A 17,370-nucleotide genomic window follows, 5' to 3' on the forward strand; every position below is an offset into this window, starting at 1 on the left:
GGCGGCGCCGGGCGAGGGGCCTCTCGGGTGCCGAGGGAGGGTCGGGGCGGCTGACGAGGGGCGGCGGTAACGTGTGTTAATGTGGCATCTCTGTTCTGTTGGCTTCAAACGCTCTAGAAGATTCATCTGCCGTCTCGAGGTAGGTGAACGCTGTTCTTGCTTCCCAGGCCGGAAAAGTGAGGCAAAAAAAAGCAGCTCAGCGTCTCATCGTGTTATAAATTAATGGTAGGAACCAGGAAAGAACCGCAAAGCTGCCTGCTGCAGTCACTTGAATGCATTCATCTTTTAGATCGTTAGTAATTGCATTAATAATAAAGCACGTGTGAACAGAAACTAAGAACCAATTTGAATGTTTGTTGTTGACTTTTGTCAGTGGGATCTCTCTTCACAGGTTTTATAGTTGTTTTTTTTTTTTACTTCCACTTCTGAAAGAACCGTTTCAGAGGGGAGATAGACTGTTTCCTTAAGAAAAGCTACATAATATACCTGTGCAAGTGTGTGGGTCAGGCAAAAAATTGTGCTGTTTTCCTTAGTTTGCTCTTCGGCTGTTTCTGGGAAACCATCAGGCTTTTTCTCACTGGATGATCCTTTCAGAACTGGTTAGCATTACCCCTGAGCTAAGGCAAGCTGTATCCTATGTGGTGCTCAACTCTGTTAGGTGTCTGTTGGCTAGGCAATGTTTTCCTTGTTTTCCGGGGAACACTGACACTTTCTCCTGCACTTCTCCTTATCAAGTGCTGCCTAAATACCTGTAAAACCATCTCGCTGTTTGTCATCAGTGCTTAAAACTCCTTTCTGCAGTCAGTACTACAAAATGACCATGTTGATTGTTTCCCGTTGACTGGTGTCTTTATGCTGTTTGGCTTCTTCTTGTTCACAATCTTCTATTTAGCTTGCAAACCCTTTTAAGGTTTCTTCCTTCGTCTCCCATACTTACAGCACTTCATACAATATTGACATACCTGTCAATTATTATTACAGTTCAAATAAATACAAAATAATATCAGGGAGTATATAGTGAGTTGGAGTTCTTGAGTGTTTTATCAGTGTTTCCCTGCTGAAAGGGATGCAATTTAATCTTGCAAGTGAGAGAATGATGCTACTAGAGTCCATTTAGACATGTTAGTTCTATGAGATGCTAGTGCAATATCAGAGTAGACTTTAATTGCAAGCAATTGGTGGATGATTTGGGAAGCAAAGTGCAGTTTCCACATCTTTATGTAAGATGTTAGTAGTTTCACTTACTTATAATGTATGCAGCTGGAGTTTTACTTCATTATTTAAATGTTTCTTCTTCAATGGGTATCTTCTAAATAGTACATCCTCTTCTTACTAAACAAGGCTTATGCAGTACCTTATTCAGAATCAGAGCCTCTAGTGCTGAGATTTTTCTTTTCTGACTTGGTCTTGCTGCTCAGCTGTCGGGGTTTACGTGTCTGTTTGGTTTCCTTTGTAGCAGGAGTGAAATGAAACCAACAGTATGCATCAAAGGTATTCTTGGGGTAGGTTATTTAGGTCTGATCAACCTTAGGGGAAAAAAATCATACTGGAACTGGTCTCTCTTGCTATCTCAGATGTATATACTGCAGTTAGCCCTTTCAAGCTGCGGATTAACAATACAAAAATTTTCAGTAGTTGCACGAGTTTGTAAGATGACAGCTCTTCCTGGCTACTACTGTTTGATGGAGTGCTGCCCTAACTCCATATGCAGTTGCGTTGTGAACTCATCTAACTTTAACAAATCAAACCCCTACAATATTGGAGTTACTCTTTGTGGCATTTCTTGGATCCAGTTCGAAATGCTGCCATGCTGTGCTGGTCTTACTGGGGGAGGGAATATAGAAAACGGTAAAGAAAAAGGCAATAGGAGAGGTTTATGTTGGTAATCTAAGCCTGTCAGTTTGCAGATGTGATGCTGATTTCCCAGCAGTTTGCTTCTGGAAATGCTATTGTATAGAATGGAGAGAAAGAAGGTCAAATACTATCTTGAAACCAACAGGCATCCTGGATGTGTTCTTGGGGAAAATGTAAGTTGTAAGAATGGAAGATTTTTCAAAAAACTCAGTAACACTCTACCTCCAAAATTTATAGGCAGATTATTCATCTAATAATCCTGTGCTGTATGCTCATACCATTTGCATATTGCAATAGAATAGAATAGAATACTACAGTATGCTTGCTCCATTCTGCTGAGTGGGATGACATAGGTATATCCAAGTCAAAGCTGATTGTCAGTGTGGAGAGGAGGAGAGCTTAAGATTACTTATGGAAGTGCAACCATGTTACCTGTTAGCAGCTTTTCATGAAATATATTCCTCAGTTAAGTCATAAATGGTTGGGATCCGTTCTAATTTATGTGTACAGGTATGTTTTAGTGAAGATATTTTGGTTCATCAGAACACTTTCTTCCTTAACAAGCTCTAAGGCGCAGTGGCAGAGAGGAGGAAAGTTCTAATTGTGTTGTAGGGAACTGGAGCTGCTCCCTGGCTGGTTTCTCTTCCTGATGGTCGGAGGAACTGAAAAGAGAGGGAGAAGTTGCGCTCCTAAATGTTTTATGGAGCAGCGGTGTACTGGATGGTGGGAGGGGGAAAAATAAGTGGGTTATGTAGCAGAACAGCTTCCTGAGATGTCAAAGCTGAATGAAAATTTGAATTCTTATGGGCTAATAGAGTGGAATTCCCTCCTAGCAAGCAGTTCATGGCTTATCAAAGGGAGCAGATGTCTGCACAAGTAAGCCCTTAGCACTGGGAGAATTCTCAAAGAGGTCATTATCACATTCCCTCTGTCCTTCACGCTAATTTGAAAATAGTTACTGCATTTTTTTAGTGAAATTGCAGATTTTGTGACAAATGGAGTTTGGGTCAATTTGGAATCCTGACAATGTGTTTAGATGGATAAATCTTAACTACTTATTTTAAGGTCTTCGATTATTTCTGTCTAATATTTAATGCTTTTATTTGCACACTAATTACTTGTATATCACTTTTTTCTTTTTTTTTTTAGAGGCTGCACAGAATGTTCTTTTTTTAAGAAACAGAAACTTTTGTTATCCCATCTATTTCAGAATATAAGAAGAGGAAAAGCATTTACATTTCAGGTTTTCAGACACTGTTCTTTGTTTTGAGACGAAGACATAATATTCCACATAACATAAAAATATAGGGTTTGTATGGTCGAGAAGAATTCATATACTATGTTGGGGTTGTTCACGTGCCTCCTTTCCCCTCTTCTGTAAGAACAGAAGATGGCATGATGGTAGAGATGGCTGCAGCCCTGCCTCAGCACCCCGGTGGTCTTTTGATAGTCAGAAGAGCTCAAACACAGAAAAAGATGTCTTCTCTAATCAGCAGTTAGAAATCGGTTTTACTGGTTTTCATTTTCACTGTTTAATTGAGTGGATGTTTTGAATCAAAACCCAGAGGGATAGGATAGCAAGGTAAAATAGTAGAAAACATTTTAAATGTTTAAAATTTAAAAATCTCATTTAAATGTTTAAATCCTACTTCTATGTGATAGTCTTAAGTATTTGATGGAAGCAGATAACAGGTGCTACTTCTCCAGAAAGACCACTTTTATGACAGTATTTCATCTGATGCTTCTTCTCTGTTACATGAAATGAAAAGATACAAACTGAAGCTGTTGTTTTTGAATTAGTTAATGAAGATGGTCTGTGATTCTGAAACTTCACTGTAAGTTAGAAATATCTGTGTATACTGCAGTTACAGACTGAAGAAGTTATCTGAGAGCAGGAGTCTTTGGCACCAATACATTCTTTTTCAATGTTGTAGATAACAGTACTAATAAAAGGGACTTGAATAGTCAATGTCTGGTGCTGACAGCTATTCGGTTCATATTTAGGTTCAAGTTTACATCATGGAAGGGATCCAAAGATGAGGAGAATATGACAAAGTAGCAAGGCGGTGGTGGCCAAGAGAGAGCGTTTGCTGATCTTATTTTACTGCCAAGCCAATCTGAGCATTGCTAGAGAATTTTTTTCTTTGCTTTTCCTATTTTCTATCAGCATCATAATGAAATCACATTGGACAACATAACTGATCTCAGAAAATGATCTCTTACTCATCTCTGGGTTATTACTTTCTGTCTGACTCCAGCATAGAACCTTTACCAGATTGGGTGGAAGAGTACCTTGGAGCTCTCAATATTTTTGTCAATTGCAGTCTAACTTGGCTGGCTTGGACATCAAGACCTTTCTAGTTCTCATAAGAACTAGCTATGGAACAGTGCAGTGATCGGGGAAGATGCAGTCTGTCTTTGACATCAGTAACTAGAAATCCTGAGCAGTGGAATGAGATTGAGGAGGAAAAAACCCCAGCTACTTTTTTCTCTTTTCTGGTCTTCTGCTTCTCTTAGTAAAACTTCACTACTTCTCTGGCAATCCTAGCCAAAGGGCAGCTCTGCAGGCTAGATAGAACTTGGAAACATCTCCATAGGTTTTAGCTCACAGTTTGATATCAATCCATTTCCTACTCTGTTATTAGAAAATAATTTTCCTAATAGGAAAAGGTGATATCACTCGTTTTTGAACTTGTGCAGAAATGGAGAAAAGAGCCGAAAAAGCTATCCACAAGATAAATGGTTGCCAGTGCTTCCAGCTGCCGAGCCCCTAGATGTGGGCACAGCCTTTGTGCTAATACTCTTTGTTCCTGGCATCTGTGGCAGTTGTGGTATTTCTAAAGACTTGCTGTTTGATCATAGAAAAATTTAGATTGGCAGGGACCTCTGGAAGTCATCTGATCTGGCCTCCTGCCGAAAGCAGATCTTGCTAGATCGGATTGCTCAGGGCCACGTCCAGTTGAGTTTTGAATAACTCCAGGGATGGAGGTTCTTCAGTCTCTCTGGAAAACGTTTTAAAGTGTTTGGCAACTGTGAGAAAATTGTAATTTCCCATCTTGCACCTTGTGTTCGTTGCCTTGTGTCTTTTCTCTGTATCTCCAAGTGTTCTGTTTCATCTTCTCTATACAATTCTACTACATGGATGAAGACGGCAAAAAAAAAAAAAAATCATCCTCCCCTTAGTCATTTCCACTTAAGACTGAACAAACTAATTTCTTTCAGTTTCTACTCATACATCATATGCTCTATCTTGGAAACTTTCCTCTGGGCTTCCTCTGGTATGTTAATGTCTGTCTCTTACTGGGATCTCCAAACGGGACATAGTACCCCAAATATGGTTTCACAAATTGCTGAGTAGAGAATAGTTGATCCTGTCGACATGCTGGTTATGCCGTTGCTAATACAGGGCAACATACTGTTGACTGTGTTTGCCACAATGATACAGGGATGAAAATATCTTGTTTGAGGGTCTTGTAATAGAGCCTGTGCCTTCAAGCCAGTAGCTTAAGTGCCACGCTGAAATAGGAATAATACAGCTAGCCTGTTTAAAACCAAACAAAGCCTTTGCTACTCTCTCTCTCTCTCTTTGCTACATCTATTTGATGCCATGTGGAAATATCACCTGATAAAAGACTGATGGGTTTTGCAGGATGCAGTAGATGTTCATGGTTTTTTGCTGCTGTTGTCTTCTTTTTCTCCTTTCTAGGGAATTGTTCTCATGGGTTTCTTAGAAGTTTTTTGAATGAAACTTGTCTGCTCCTTTCATAATTTCTGCAGGGAAATGTCTTTACTGCAGACGTTGTTTGGGATCTATTTTCAGCTATATTCCTTTATTAAGGTTCACCTGTTGTTAAAGGCTTAATTTGAAGGGAGTGTTCTTTTTCATGCTTGCAGTGCAGTTTTTCACTTCAGTGCTACAAATTACAACCAAACCCTTTAAGAGAAATATTTTAGTCAACTTTCTGATGAATAGTGTCTTCCCTTTAAGTTCCTTGGCATTCTGACTAATGGTTTGAGCTCATTATGAACTTGGGCAGTTTCATGGGTAAGTTTTGTGCCTTGTTCTGGGAGTTGCCAAGATTTTTCCATGATGTTGGTCCAGCGTTCATTCCTAGCACCTGATGCTGAATAAATTATTGTAGTTCAGTCATTCATGTCTGTATTTCACTTTTACCAACAGATAAGCGTTGACTACACATCCATATTTCTTTCTGAATCAGTTGTTTTGCATCTTTATCTGATAGTTTTCATAAAGCCCTTAGGTATACTTAGCTATTAGTTGGGGACCTTGCCTGCATAAGATATCATGGAGTACTCATTTTGCGGTCTTTGCTCTTAGTCAGAAAAGGGAAAATAATACAGGGACTTAGGGTGCGCAGCTAAGTTCACCAGGTCAAAGTACTTATGAGACCTCAGGTGAAATGAGTTTTCACTTAAGCCAGCCAGTTATTTGAATGTGGTGTTCTCATCCACTGAGGAGGGGAAACTGTATACCCTGGAAATAACCCTACGGTGCTTTACTGACATGGCTTGGTCTTTAACCATTTCCACATCTATCTGTGGTGAAAGATAGCTTATCTACTGGCTTTTCATTACTAAGACTGTTTCTACAAGTGTTTCTCTGCTTGTTTTTCTACAGCTCATAGTCTGTTTTGGGTAATCCTTTGTATTCAAATGATGCAATGATGTTATGGAGAGCAGCATGCAATGGTTGTGCATCGTGTGGGATCCAGTGCTAGACTTGTGTGAATGCAGTGCAGGGATTGGTTTCGGGGCTTTCATATATTAAAGATATCTTTTTGCAAGATATGCCAAATGGTCAGTTTACTTTCTTAAATTTGCAGTTGTCCTTCTTTACCTTTGCATTATTGTGTGTGTATTCTTTTTTAAAAATTTACTTTATGGTGATACCTGGGAATATTTCATTTACAGATACTGCAGTTTTCTATTTTTCTCAATAACTGAACTCATTAAAACAAAATTTTGGAAGAATTGACAAAACTTAGGCTTAAAATGTCACTATAAAACCATTTAATTGTTGGTGTCCAGAGTCACCCTGTCTAGAACAGTCTTCATTGTACAAATGTCTTAATGAAATTTAATTAAATACTTTAAAGTTGGAGTTGAAATTTTGCTAAAGTAGTAGAAATTTAAAGAAAAAAAATTAAGTAAAAATATTTGCTTTCCTAATTGAATCTGCCTTGGGTAAAGGAAAAAAACCCAAATGAAATAAATAGCTAAGTTTCATTTTTAGTGGTTATAGCAATGCTGTTTTTTAAACTTCTGTTTCAGAATGGGCTATTGAATTATTTCTAACTTGCTGTATAATCAACTAATAGCCCCAAGATTGGAGGATAGAATAGTATAAAATGTGTTAGAAATTGTACTGAACATTGTGTCATGCATGATGCTTAAAAATACTGCTAGAGAAAGAAATTCTGATTATTTTTTTTCTTCACCAATAAATGGAGATCTGATGAATAAGACTTCCTCTTTTACTGGCTCCAGTAGACAGTGAACTGACAATTATTGAGTCCTTCATACTTGCAGTTAGAGGATTCATCTTTGTGGCAGTGAGTATACATTGTCTGGAGTATTGAAAAACACCACCTGTAAAAACAATTTTGAAGACTCTGTGTTCTAGCTGGTAGAGCTTCGTCCATCTGCACTGTATGAATGATCCCTATTAACCTCCAGCAACATCTGTAGTTGTTGGTATTTTCAGTGGGTTGAGGTAATCTGTATCTTCCCAATATATTTTCCATACAAGGAGGTATACGTATGCAGACTCAAATGCAGTGTTACTGTACCCATGAACTAAGTTTGTATTTATTGTTAATTCACAGATAGTGCAAAACTCATATTAAATATTCAACAACAAATCAAGTAAAAAAAATGTTTCGAGGCATAGTATTTTTTTCTTTTTTTCTGGTTGTTGCATATGTTTTTAGAAACAACTTCTGATTAACAACAAACATGTAGCAATAAATAAAGTCCTATGGAAGTTGAGCACTTACCATAGGATTTATCTATGTTCTCTGTAGATTTCAGTTTGTGGCCAGGAACCAGTTTACAGTGGTCTTACATTACTCTGGGTGTTGTCCTTCACTGCAAAACTGTTTAATGAATCTGTTTTACTGATTAAGTCCCTATCCTGTGGTTATGGAAAATGTTGCTACCTCATAAAATCGTGACTGTGATGTTTTAGAAGCAATCTTCAGCTGAGCTCTACTTACTATATATTCAGATTAGTTTGTAGAATTTAGTCTTTAACACTTTTGTGTTAATTTGCCATGCGTGAACTCTGCCAATAGTGTATTTATAACTCTCATATCGCTGAGAATAATATCATATAACCTTGAGATGAGAAGAGATCCATGTGGGACTCGTTCTAGAAACGTCCCTGTGAGATGATTCCCCATTTACAATTAATAGTGGAGAACTTTCTGTTAACCCATTCGAATCCATGTCAATGTTTGTGCAATGTGTTGACTGTGCTTTTCAGAAGTCCCGTGAAAGCAGGTGTTGACTAGCAGATGCGTAACATTATTGGCAATGATCATTTGGCAAGACCTATTTTCTGCAAAGCTGTGTTTATTGCATTTGAATTTTACAGTGTCCTTGGATTCTCTATGAAGTACTTCCTATCTGAGCTGTTCAGTATTTCTTTCCTTTTCTTTTTCTTATAATGTTGCTAGAGCTGCTCTGATGATGATCTTCTTGCTTTTTAAGTATGGGAGGGTGGAGTTTTTTGCTAATTGCTTTGAAAGTGTTCTTGATTTAAGGCTTTTTTTTCTTGTGTGTTTTTGGTTTTTGGGTTGGTTTTTTTTTTGCCTGATAAAAGCTGCATTTTTAAATGAAATTTGTGATCTCCAAGTCTGTTCACATTTTCTTCTTTGGCATTTAAGAAATCATAGTTTGTAATCTCACTAATGCTTTTCTGACTATCTTGTTAAAATAATTACAGTTCTAACTTCCTGCTGTTCTTCAGAATGTTAGTCGCTGATCCGGTTTTAAATTCAGTTGCTCTGCTGTGTACTTTACTATGTTGATTGCTTCTATGCGCATGGCACATTGTTTAGGCTTTGGTGTATGTGTGCAGCATGACAAATTACTAAGTTTCTATATAAAACTTGAGTTTTGTACTCTTTCTGTGAAGCTAAGGGATGATAAACTAATGCAGTGTTGTGAAGAAGTGTTTTAATTTTTGGTGTACTCCTGGAAGGAGCTTGATGGAGAGAGATCTGTGAATGGGACTTTTTTCTTTAAAAAGGGTGTAGTCTTTGGGTGAATATTTAAATAACAGGAAGCTATCGGAGGTAAAACATTGAGCCATTTTTTACAGATATTTTAAAGTAATGCGTCCGCCCCCCAGTGGTCTTGTTTTCAGTTTAAAACATAAAACTATTAATAATGAGTGAGGTATAAAAACAAAAAATGATCGGTCTGATATTTTTAACATCTCCCCTGAAATACAGGATGATCCCTTTAATGCCCCAGTGTGTTTTATCAGAATGAGTTCTAAATAATGCCCTGAAACCAGGACTTTTGATGACTGATGTGTAGCTGTGTGTCCATGATTGCTGATAATAGATCTGGCTCAATTGGTAGTGAAAATTTCATCTGAATTAGGTACGAGCTCATGCTCACGTTGCAGTTGCTTTAGGTGAAACATTTAGTACGATATTTATTCCAAGGTGTCTGATATGGGTGTGTTGTTTTATATCCTGCATTGCACTTCCCATTTGCTTACCTTGTACACTGTGTGACGGTCTGGATTCTGTATGTTTCTTGAATCAGAAGTGCTGTTTCATACTTATTGTGGACCGTGTACAGTGAAATAAGGAGACAATGAGTAAAATTAGTTCTAGGTGGTTACGTTTTTAGATGTTTTCTTTGGTTAAATTTGAAATTTGCCTTTCTGGTTTGTGCATTGTGTTGCGCTGTGACAAGAGCAGTGGTTGGTACAAACACAGAAAGACAATAGTGGAAAAAAAATCGCAGAATAGTTGAGATTGGACAGGACCTAGTCTTCTTTTTGTTATCGATGTACTTATAGAAAACTTTCTTCTTGTCTTTGACATCCATGGCCAGATTTCAATTCCATTTGGGCTTTAGCTTTCCTAACTGCATCCCTGGATGCTTCGACAGTGTTTCTGTATTACTCCCACATTACCTGTCCTTGCTTCCACCTTCTGTATGCTTCCGTTTTGTGTTTGAGTTTGGTTAGGAGCTCTTTGTTCATTTGTGCAGGCTTCCTGGCATTTTTACCTGACTTCATTGAGATGGAGATCCCTTGAGCTTAGAGGAGGTGATCCTTGAATATTATCCATCGTTCTTGCCAACCCCCCCCCCCCCCTCCCTTTCAGGGCCTTATCCCATGGGACTCTTGCGAGCAGATCTTTGAAGAGGCTAAAGCCTGCTCTCTTGAAGTCCAGGGTTGCAAGCTTGCTTTTCCTTCTTCCTGCCTATAGGATCCTGAATTTCACCATCTCATGGGCACTGCAGCCAAGGCTGCCTTTAACCTTCACATTGCTGATAAGCCCCTCCTTCTAGTGAGTATGAGGTCCAGCAGAGCACCTCCTCTCGTTGGCTTCTCTACCACTTGTGTCAGAAAGTTACTATCAGTGCACTCCAGGGACATCCTGGCCTGCTTTTATCTGGCTGTGTTGTCCTTCCAACAGATGTTGGCGTGGTTGAAGCCCTCCATGAAGACCAGGACCTGTGAATGTGAGCGTGTTTTCATATCTGTCTGTAGAGGGTATGATCTGCTTGTTCTTCTTGGTCAGGTGGACTGTAGAAGGCACCCACTATAGCGTCACCTTTAATCCTAACCCATAAACTACCAGTTGGCCCCTCTTGCATTCCCAGGCAGAGCTCCCTGAGGTCCAGCTGCTCTCTCACATAAAGGGTAAGTCCTCCTCTTTGTCCTCCCTTCCTGTCCTACCTAAGCAGCCTGTATATCTCCATTTAAACGCCCCAGTGGTGGGAGCCATCCCAATAATATTGTAGACCTGGAACTGCACACATCTCTTAAGTCATCATGTTTATTCCCCATACTGCATGCATCAGTATACAGGCACTTGAGGGGCACCCCAGCATGTATGGGGTCATATTCATGACAGCATAGGTAAGGTTTGTGGAAACCCATGCCAAGCTCAGGAAGATGACCAGTATTATAAGTACCAATGACAGCTGAAAAGAGGATTGCTGTGGAAGTCATCAAACTCCAGCCCTCGGTATTCTGCTTTCAGTCTTCTTCCCTCACCACACTAGCAGGAGAGATGTATTTCTGTGTTACGCTTCTGGTTATTGTGGATTATCTTGAATGCTTTGTTGCTGTTGCTGCTGGTTGATGTGACATGTGAACTATGCTCTTTTTTCACAGGTCTTTGCCCACAAACCTGTGCCAGTAGATGAGGTTGTTTGTTTTTTTTTTTTTAGGACTAAATTAGCATCTTTAGCTTTTGCCTGATGTTTTTAGCTTCTGAAGTAATTAATTGGCTACTCAAGGATCTGCTACTGCCTAAGCAGCTGTTGAATGACAGTGGAATAAACTGGTCAGGTCTGTACTCCTTGTAACTATGATTGTGTTGGAGGCCCAGGTAGCTGAGACGAAGAGTGCACAGAAAGGAAGACATTTCATTGTGCTTATGTATTTGGGTAGAGCTGTACAGTGAGTTGAGACGCAGATCAGCCAGGAAGAGGAGGTGTTGGATTGGGGTAGACTACAAGAATATCTTGATGAAAACATGGCAGGGCTGGAACTTCCTGTTAGCGAAAGCAGCTCTTGAATACTTAGGCCAAGGTGGCAGCAGACTTTGCCTGGTTGTTTTTTTGTCTTTTCATTATGTCTGCTTTTGAAAGAAATGTCTTTTCTAGCTTTGTCTCTCATAAAGGTCTGGTGTGTTTGTTCTAATTTTGGTCCTCTTGACAGCTAGTCACGTTGGCCAAGAGTGAGAATTACGCGCCACGTATAGCACCTGACATATTCATAGTCTGTCTTTTAAGTTATAATAGTTCTTGTTTTAATAAGGAGTTCTTTGAAAGCCAGGAGGCCACCCCCATTCATTCTTATAAAAGCAAAAACATTATTGTAGCGTTTGCAAATAATATTCCTTAAAAAATTATGTTGGTATTTGTATCTCTGTGGGTGTCCGTAGTATTGTTTGCTAATGTGGTGGAATTAGTCGCTGTATTTTCCTCTGGGAATGGCCCGGTCCTTTATAAACAGTTCTCTGTAGTCTCTTTGTGTTGGGCTGTAAGAAGATATCAACTGATCTGGAGTTATTTGTGTCATGCCCCTGATGATGGGTCATCTGATGAAGTGGAGTTCCTGGGATAATTTTCTAATTTCTTTAATCTCTTTAGGACAGACTAAGATTAATCTGTAGTTTTTCTGTTATGTTTAGTTCTTTCCTGCAAAGTCTCAGGGCATTTTTGGGTTAGGGTTGTTGCTAGTTACAGTGAGCCAAATATCTGGCAGACAAATGGGTGCTTAACATAGGTGAAGTGACAGATGATCTCTTTGATCCTTATTGCTACCCAGAGTAAAAACTGTTCTGCAAAGTGAATTTGTCCTTCCTTTTACATTGTTTTTTGAGGTCTGTGAGTCCTGGATAGACATTTGCTTACTGAGACATAAATGTGGCTTCTTTTCCAACTCACTCTTTTCTGTTTAGGACAAAGAATTGTCTTGAGATCAGATTTGGGACTTTGAGTGTAAGGCTGAGACAGAGGAATATTTCCTGCTGTTGTTATTAGTGAGTTGCTTAATTACTCAGAATGTTGATTTACCCACCCTTGATGCCTATAATAAATATTTCACATATAATTATCAAATGTTAATACTTTTGAGATTGGCAGTGATCTGTAGCAGTTGTATTATGAAACAGCTGTTGGGGGTGAATGAAAGCAATACATTTTGACTGAAATTTGTGTTAACTACCGAGTAAAAAGGTGGACTATTCTATGGGACTAAAAGATTTTCTAGACATTTTTTAGTCCTATATTTCTGTGATGTATATGTAAATGCATATGAGGAATGTATCTACATATGAAAACCTTTTTATTGGGAAATTCACTGACAGTTGCTCTTTGAAAGTTAAAGAGAAATGAAAGTGTCATATAAAGTGTGTATTGACATTTTATAATTTTGGGGTTTTTATATAGACCTGTGGTTATAAATCCGTTTTATTCTTGTGTTTTATTGCTGTGTAGGTTTTACTCTTTGTGGATCTTCACCTCAAAGGATTAGTGTTCACTAGCTGTGGATTCAGACGTAGTAACAAATATTGAATATGTTACTAATGCTTGTTAGAGTGATTTGGAAATACCTTATTTTAATTAAAATTCAAAATTGCTTTTTGTTTTATCAGCAAACACATATCTCTTTATGGTGCAAGCTCGTGGTATAATGTTGAGAGAAAATGTAAAAACAATAGGACACATGATCAGATTGTACACTAACAAAAATACTACACTGAATGGCACAGGTAAGAGTATTTCTTATTTAATTTCATTTTTAAGAGAACTTTATGAGAAAAAAACACCCAAAACCAAACGTACCAAACCTTAATGACATAGCTTAATTATGAAAACCTAGACTCAAGTCCTCCTTCTCTATAACTGGAGTGAAGGACAAATAGTTACTGTTTGTCAGTTTATTTTAGCTGGAAATAATTATCATAGCTATAGCAAAGTTATCTTAATTTAATTATTGTTCCTTTGGTGCAGTAAAATGTTTTTGGTTTTTTTAATCATGCTCCTAGGAATTTGTTACTTACAAAGTTAATGCTCTCACCTGCATGATGATATGTTACAAATTCAGTTGATAACATAGGTTTTTACAAAAATCAATTCCTCTTTTTAAGATTATCCTGAAGGAAACAATTCTAGTGACTGTGTTGCTCAAACAACAATGTATCTTCCAGAAAACTTCACTTACTCTCCTTACCAGGCTTGTCCAGAGAAGCTGCCTTACATGAGTAAGTTTTAAACTGACTTCAATGTTTATCTAGTAAATTGGATTGTACTTAAACCAAAATACAATTATTCTAATATAAAATATAATTGTAAGCAGTCCAAATATATAACAAAAAATAATTAATAAATCATATGAATAGACAGTAATGCTTAGCAGAATTTTGCCTATAACTATTGTGTTGTTAAAACTTTTGGCCTCTTTACTAATCACCTAATGTTTTAAATTTTATTTACAAATATTTTACTTTTTACAAATTAAATGTTTTTATTAATATGGAGGAATACTCCAACTTTATATAAACTTTATATAAAGTATCCATTCAGAGTTGTGTATTTTGAGGAATAGTTAAAAAAATCCTTTTTGGAAATGGTATTCACAGAATCACAGAATGATAGGGGTTGGAAGGGACCTCTGGAGATCATCTAGTCCAACCCCTCTGCCAGAGCACGGCCACCTAGAGCAGGTTGCACAGGATGGCGTCCAGGTGGGTCTTGAATGTCTCCGGAGTTGGAGACTCCACAGCCTCTCTGGGCAGCCTGTTCCAGTGCTCTGCCACCCTCAAAGTAAAGAAGCTTTTCATTATGTTGAGATGGAATTTCCTATGTTCAAGTTTGTGCCCATTACCTCTTGTCCTATCACTGAGCACCACTGAAAAAAAGACTGTTCCCATCCCCCTGGCACCCTCCCTTTAAGTATTTATAAGCATTGATAAGATCCCCCCTCAGTCTTCTCTTCTCCAGACTAAAAAGACCCAAGTCCCTCAGCCTTTCCTCATAAGAAAGATGCTCCAATCCTCTAATCATCTTCGTAGCCCTTTGCCCTTTGTAGCTCTCTCCAGCAGTTCCCTGTCCTTCTTGAACCGGGGAGCCCAGAACTGGACAAAATACCCAGATGCGGCCTCACCAGGGCAGAGTAGAGGGGGAAGATAACCTCCCTGGACCTGCTGGCCTCACTCGTCTTGACGCACCGCAGGATGCTATTGGCCTTCTTGGCCACCGGGGCACATTGCTGGCTCATGGTCATCCTGTTGTCCACCAGGTCTCACAGGTCCCTTTCCACAAAGCTGCTTTCCAGCAGGTCAGCTTATTCCTAATACAAAGATTAATGAGTCAGAAACTAGTTCTCAACTCTTCATCAGCTAATCACAGTTACCTCAATGCATAGAAAACTGGATAAGATGGTGTAGTGCAGTGAAAATTGATGGAGATAAGAAGGTGCTAAAGCCCTGTCATAATGAGGAAGTAATACTTACATAACAAGTGAAAGGTTGTGCCCTCAGGAACTTTTAAAATTAAGCTTTCAAGCCCAGATGTTTAAGATCCCAAGCTATTAAGAAGAACTTGATTTGGTAACCTTAACTTTATTTGGCTTTAAGCTTAGAATCTAAGCTTCTAATTATTTTGTTTGAAAGCATTTAGTTGCAGGGGAGTATCATGCAGAAATAAGAAACTGAATTGAGTACTTTGGCACCGTTGCTGTTTTGGTTTGCTGTTTTTTTTGTTTTTAATAAAACCTGTAATATCACAGCTGTCCTAAGTAGCAGTATCCCAGTGTATGTAGAAGGTCTTATAAGTAGGCATTGCACAATTAAAGCAGTTATACAAACTGAGATTGGAAGAGTTCCTTGATGTAATTCAGTGTCCTTAACCTGATTTAATAATGTGGCTGAAAGGCTGTTCGCATCACTTTTTTATAGTCTTTCTGTAGACAAAGTACAGTTTTGGGAATAGTCTTAAAAATTCTTGTTAAGAGCTGTAAACTTTCATGTGAATTCCCCTTTCTGGCAAACTTGCCATTTTTCAGATTCAGACAAAATTCTGATCATTGTTTGCTCTCCTCTGGCTTATAGAGAAAGCAATACTTAAAGACCAAGAAGCGTTAGGACCAGTTTTGAACATAGAAGAGGCAAATTGCTTCTGCTGGTGACTGCTTTACCTTGACCTTCATCACTGATTGTTTGCTATTAGTGATAGTTCTTATATTTAACCTTTATAAAATCACAGTCCTTTGGCTAAAGCAGTTCCTTCTTAGAAACCACTGTTGAATCTTCTGCTTTTTTCTCTCTATGTTAGGAATTGTTACATTACCTGAATTTCTGTAGGAAGCAAGGGATGATTAAGTATATTTATTTGGGGGTTTTTTTGGTGCTCTACATTTGGAAGAAATCATAACTTGAGTCAGTAATCCATGGAATGACTTCTTTTTTGGTAAATGTTTTGTAGACAGACAATATTTTTTGACTGAAGAACTAAATAGTAGCAAGAGTATAGCTCTCAAAACTAATTAGTTAAATTGCAATGTCTCATTTGGTGTCAGAATGTACCTACTAGAGCAGAATAATCAACAAGTGCCTGTAAATAAGTGTTAAATATGTTACTAAAAGTGACTGTTCATTAGTATCTGGAAGTATCTATTACACTAATGTGTTTATTTTACTTGCTATATTTAAAATCTTTGTACAAGAGAAAATTTTAAATAGTTTCTGAAGACATTTGTGACACCTTTGAGAATTCTAACCTCTTGTCTTTTAGGTTAACACCTGACTTAAGCTGTGGGCTGTCATTGAGCAAGAACAAGTAATTAAGTATTTAATATAGCAGTTCAGATCCATATCAAACCAAACAACGTTGCTGACAGCCAAACTGAATTGCTGATCACTTCTTCTTCAGAGAAAAACAGTGGAATTTATTAGGCTAATCTATTTTAACTTCTTTTTTAATCTTAACAGAGAAGTTTATCCAGTGAAGAGTGCAGTAACAGTGCTTGTTATCCGTGTTTCTTTTCAAGGACTCCAAATTCTAAACTTAATCTCGTATATTGTAAAGATACAGACATCTAGCCAATAGTATAAATCAGTTGCCGTTCCTTATGAACTTAAATCATGTAGAAAACTGTCTTAAGCCAAGTAGCAATTAGCCACAGTGTGATAATATTCTTATTTCAATCTCTCTCCCTCTAGAAATAGGGATCCATCATGTGGATGTTCTTTTCTGTAATATTGCACATGTCAACAAATAAAATTAAATTATTCTAATAATAAATATTTTAGCTACTTTGGGACACAAACAGTTTGAAAAATGTCACCTCTGGATAACCAGAGAAACAAGAATGATTATTATGCTGATGGAAAAATGCATATAAATTAGTATTTTTAATGTAACTTTCAAGGGATGTGACAGTTGAATTCTTCTAGATTACTTCAAAACTGTATTGACTTCTGTTTCCTGTTCTACTTGTGTGTTAGTCTGCTGTCCAGGAGTTGGGGGACGAGGCGAGTTAGAAGGTACTAAGGTTCCTTAGTAGGTCAGCCTACTTATAGCATGTTACCTTAAATCATTGGTGCAGGTTTGTTTGCACTGACAGGTACTTAGAATTGCCAGAGTAGGGATGCATTCTACTCTGCTATTCTTGATGTAAGCCTCATTTGCTATATGTAATTCTACCAGATTTTCTCTGTAGGGCTCCTTATTGCTGCTGTCTTTTCCATCTTTTTTTGTTAGTAGTCTCTTTGTACTTATTCTGTCCTGCTG

The 17,370-nt window shown here is 38.1% G+C and overlaps 1 protein-coding gene across 1 annotated transcript in view; it reads left to right on the forward strand.

The window, feature by feature from the left end:
* The window catches only part of B4GALT6 (UDP-Gal:betaGlcNAc beta 1,4- galactosyltransferase, polypeptide 6), a 32,818-nt gene that overhangs the window by 1,333 nt on the left and 14,115 nt on the right, over window positions 1-17,370 (forward strand). The window contains exons 2-3 of the mRNA XM_009885983.1: window positions 13,233-13,349; window positions 13,728-13,841. Of these exons, the coding sequence (XP_009884285.1) occupies window positions 13,233-13,349; window positions 13,728-13,841 (231 nt within the window). The remainder of the gene's footprint in view (window positions 1-13,232; window positions 13,350-13,727; window positions 13,842-17,370) is intronic.

The sequence above is a fragment of the Charadrius vociferus genome, unplaced genomic scaffold (assembly GCF_000708025.1).
Source record: "Charadrius vociferus isolate BGI_N301 unplaced genomic scaffold, ASM70802v2 scaffold75, whole genome shotgun sequence".
NCBI lineage: Eukaryota > Metazoa > Chordata > Aves > Charadriiformes > Charadriidae > Charadrius > Charadrius vociferus.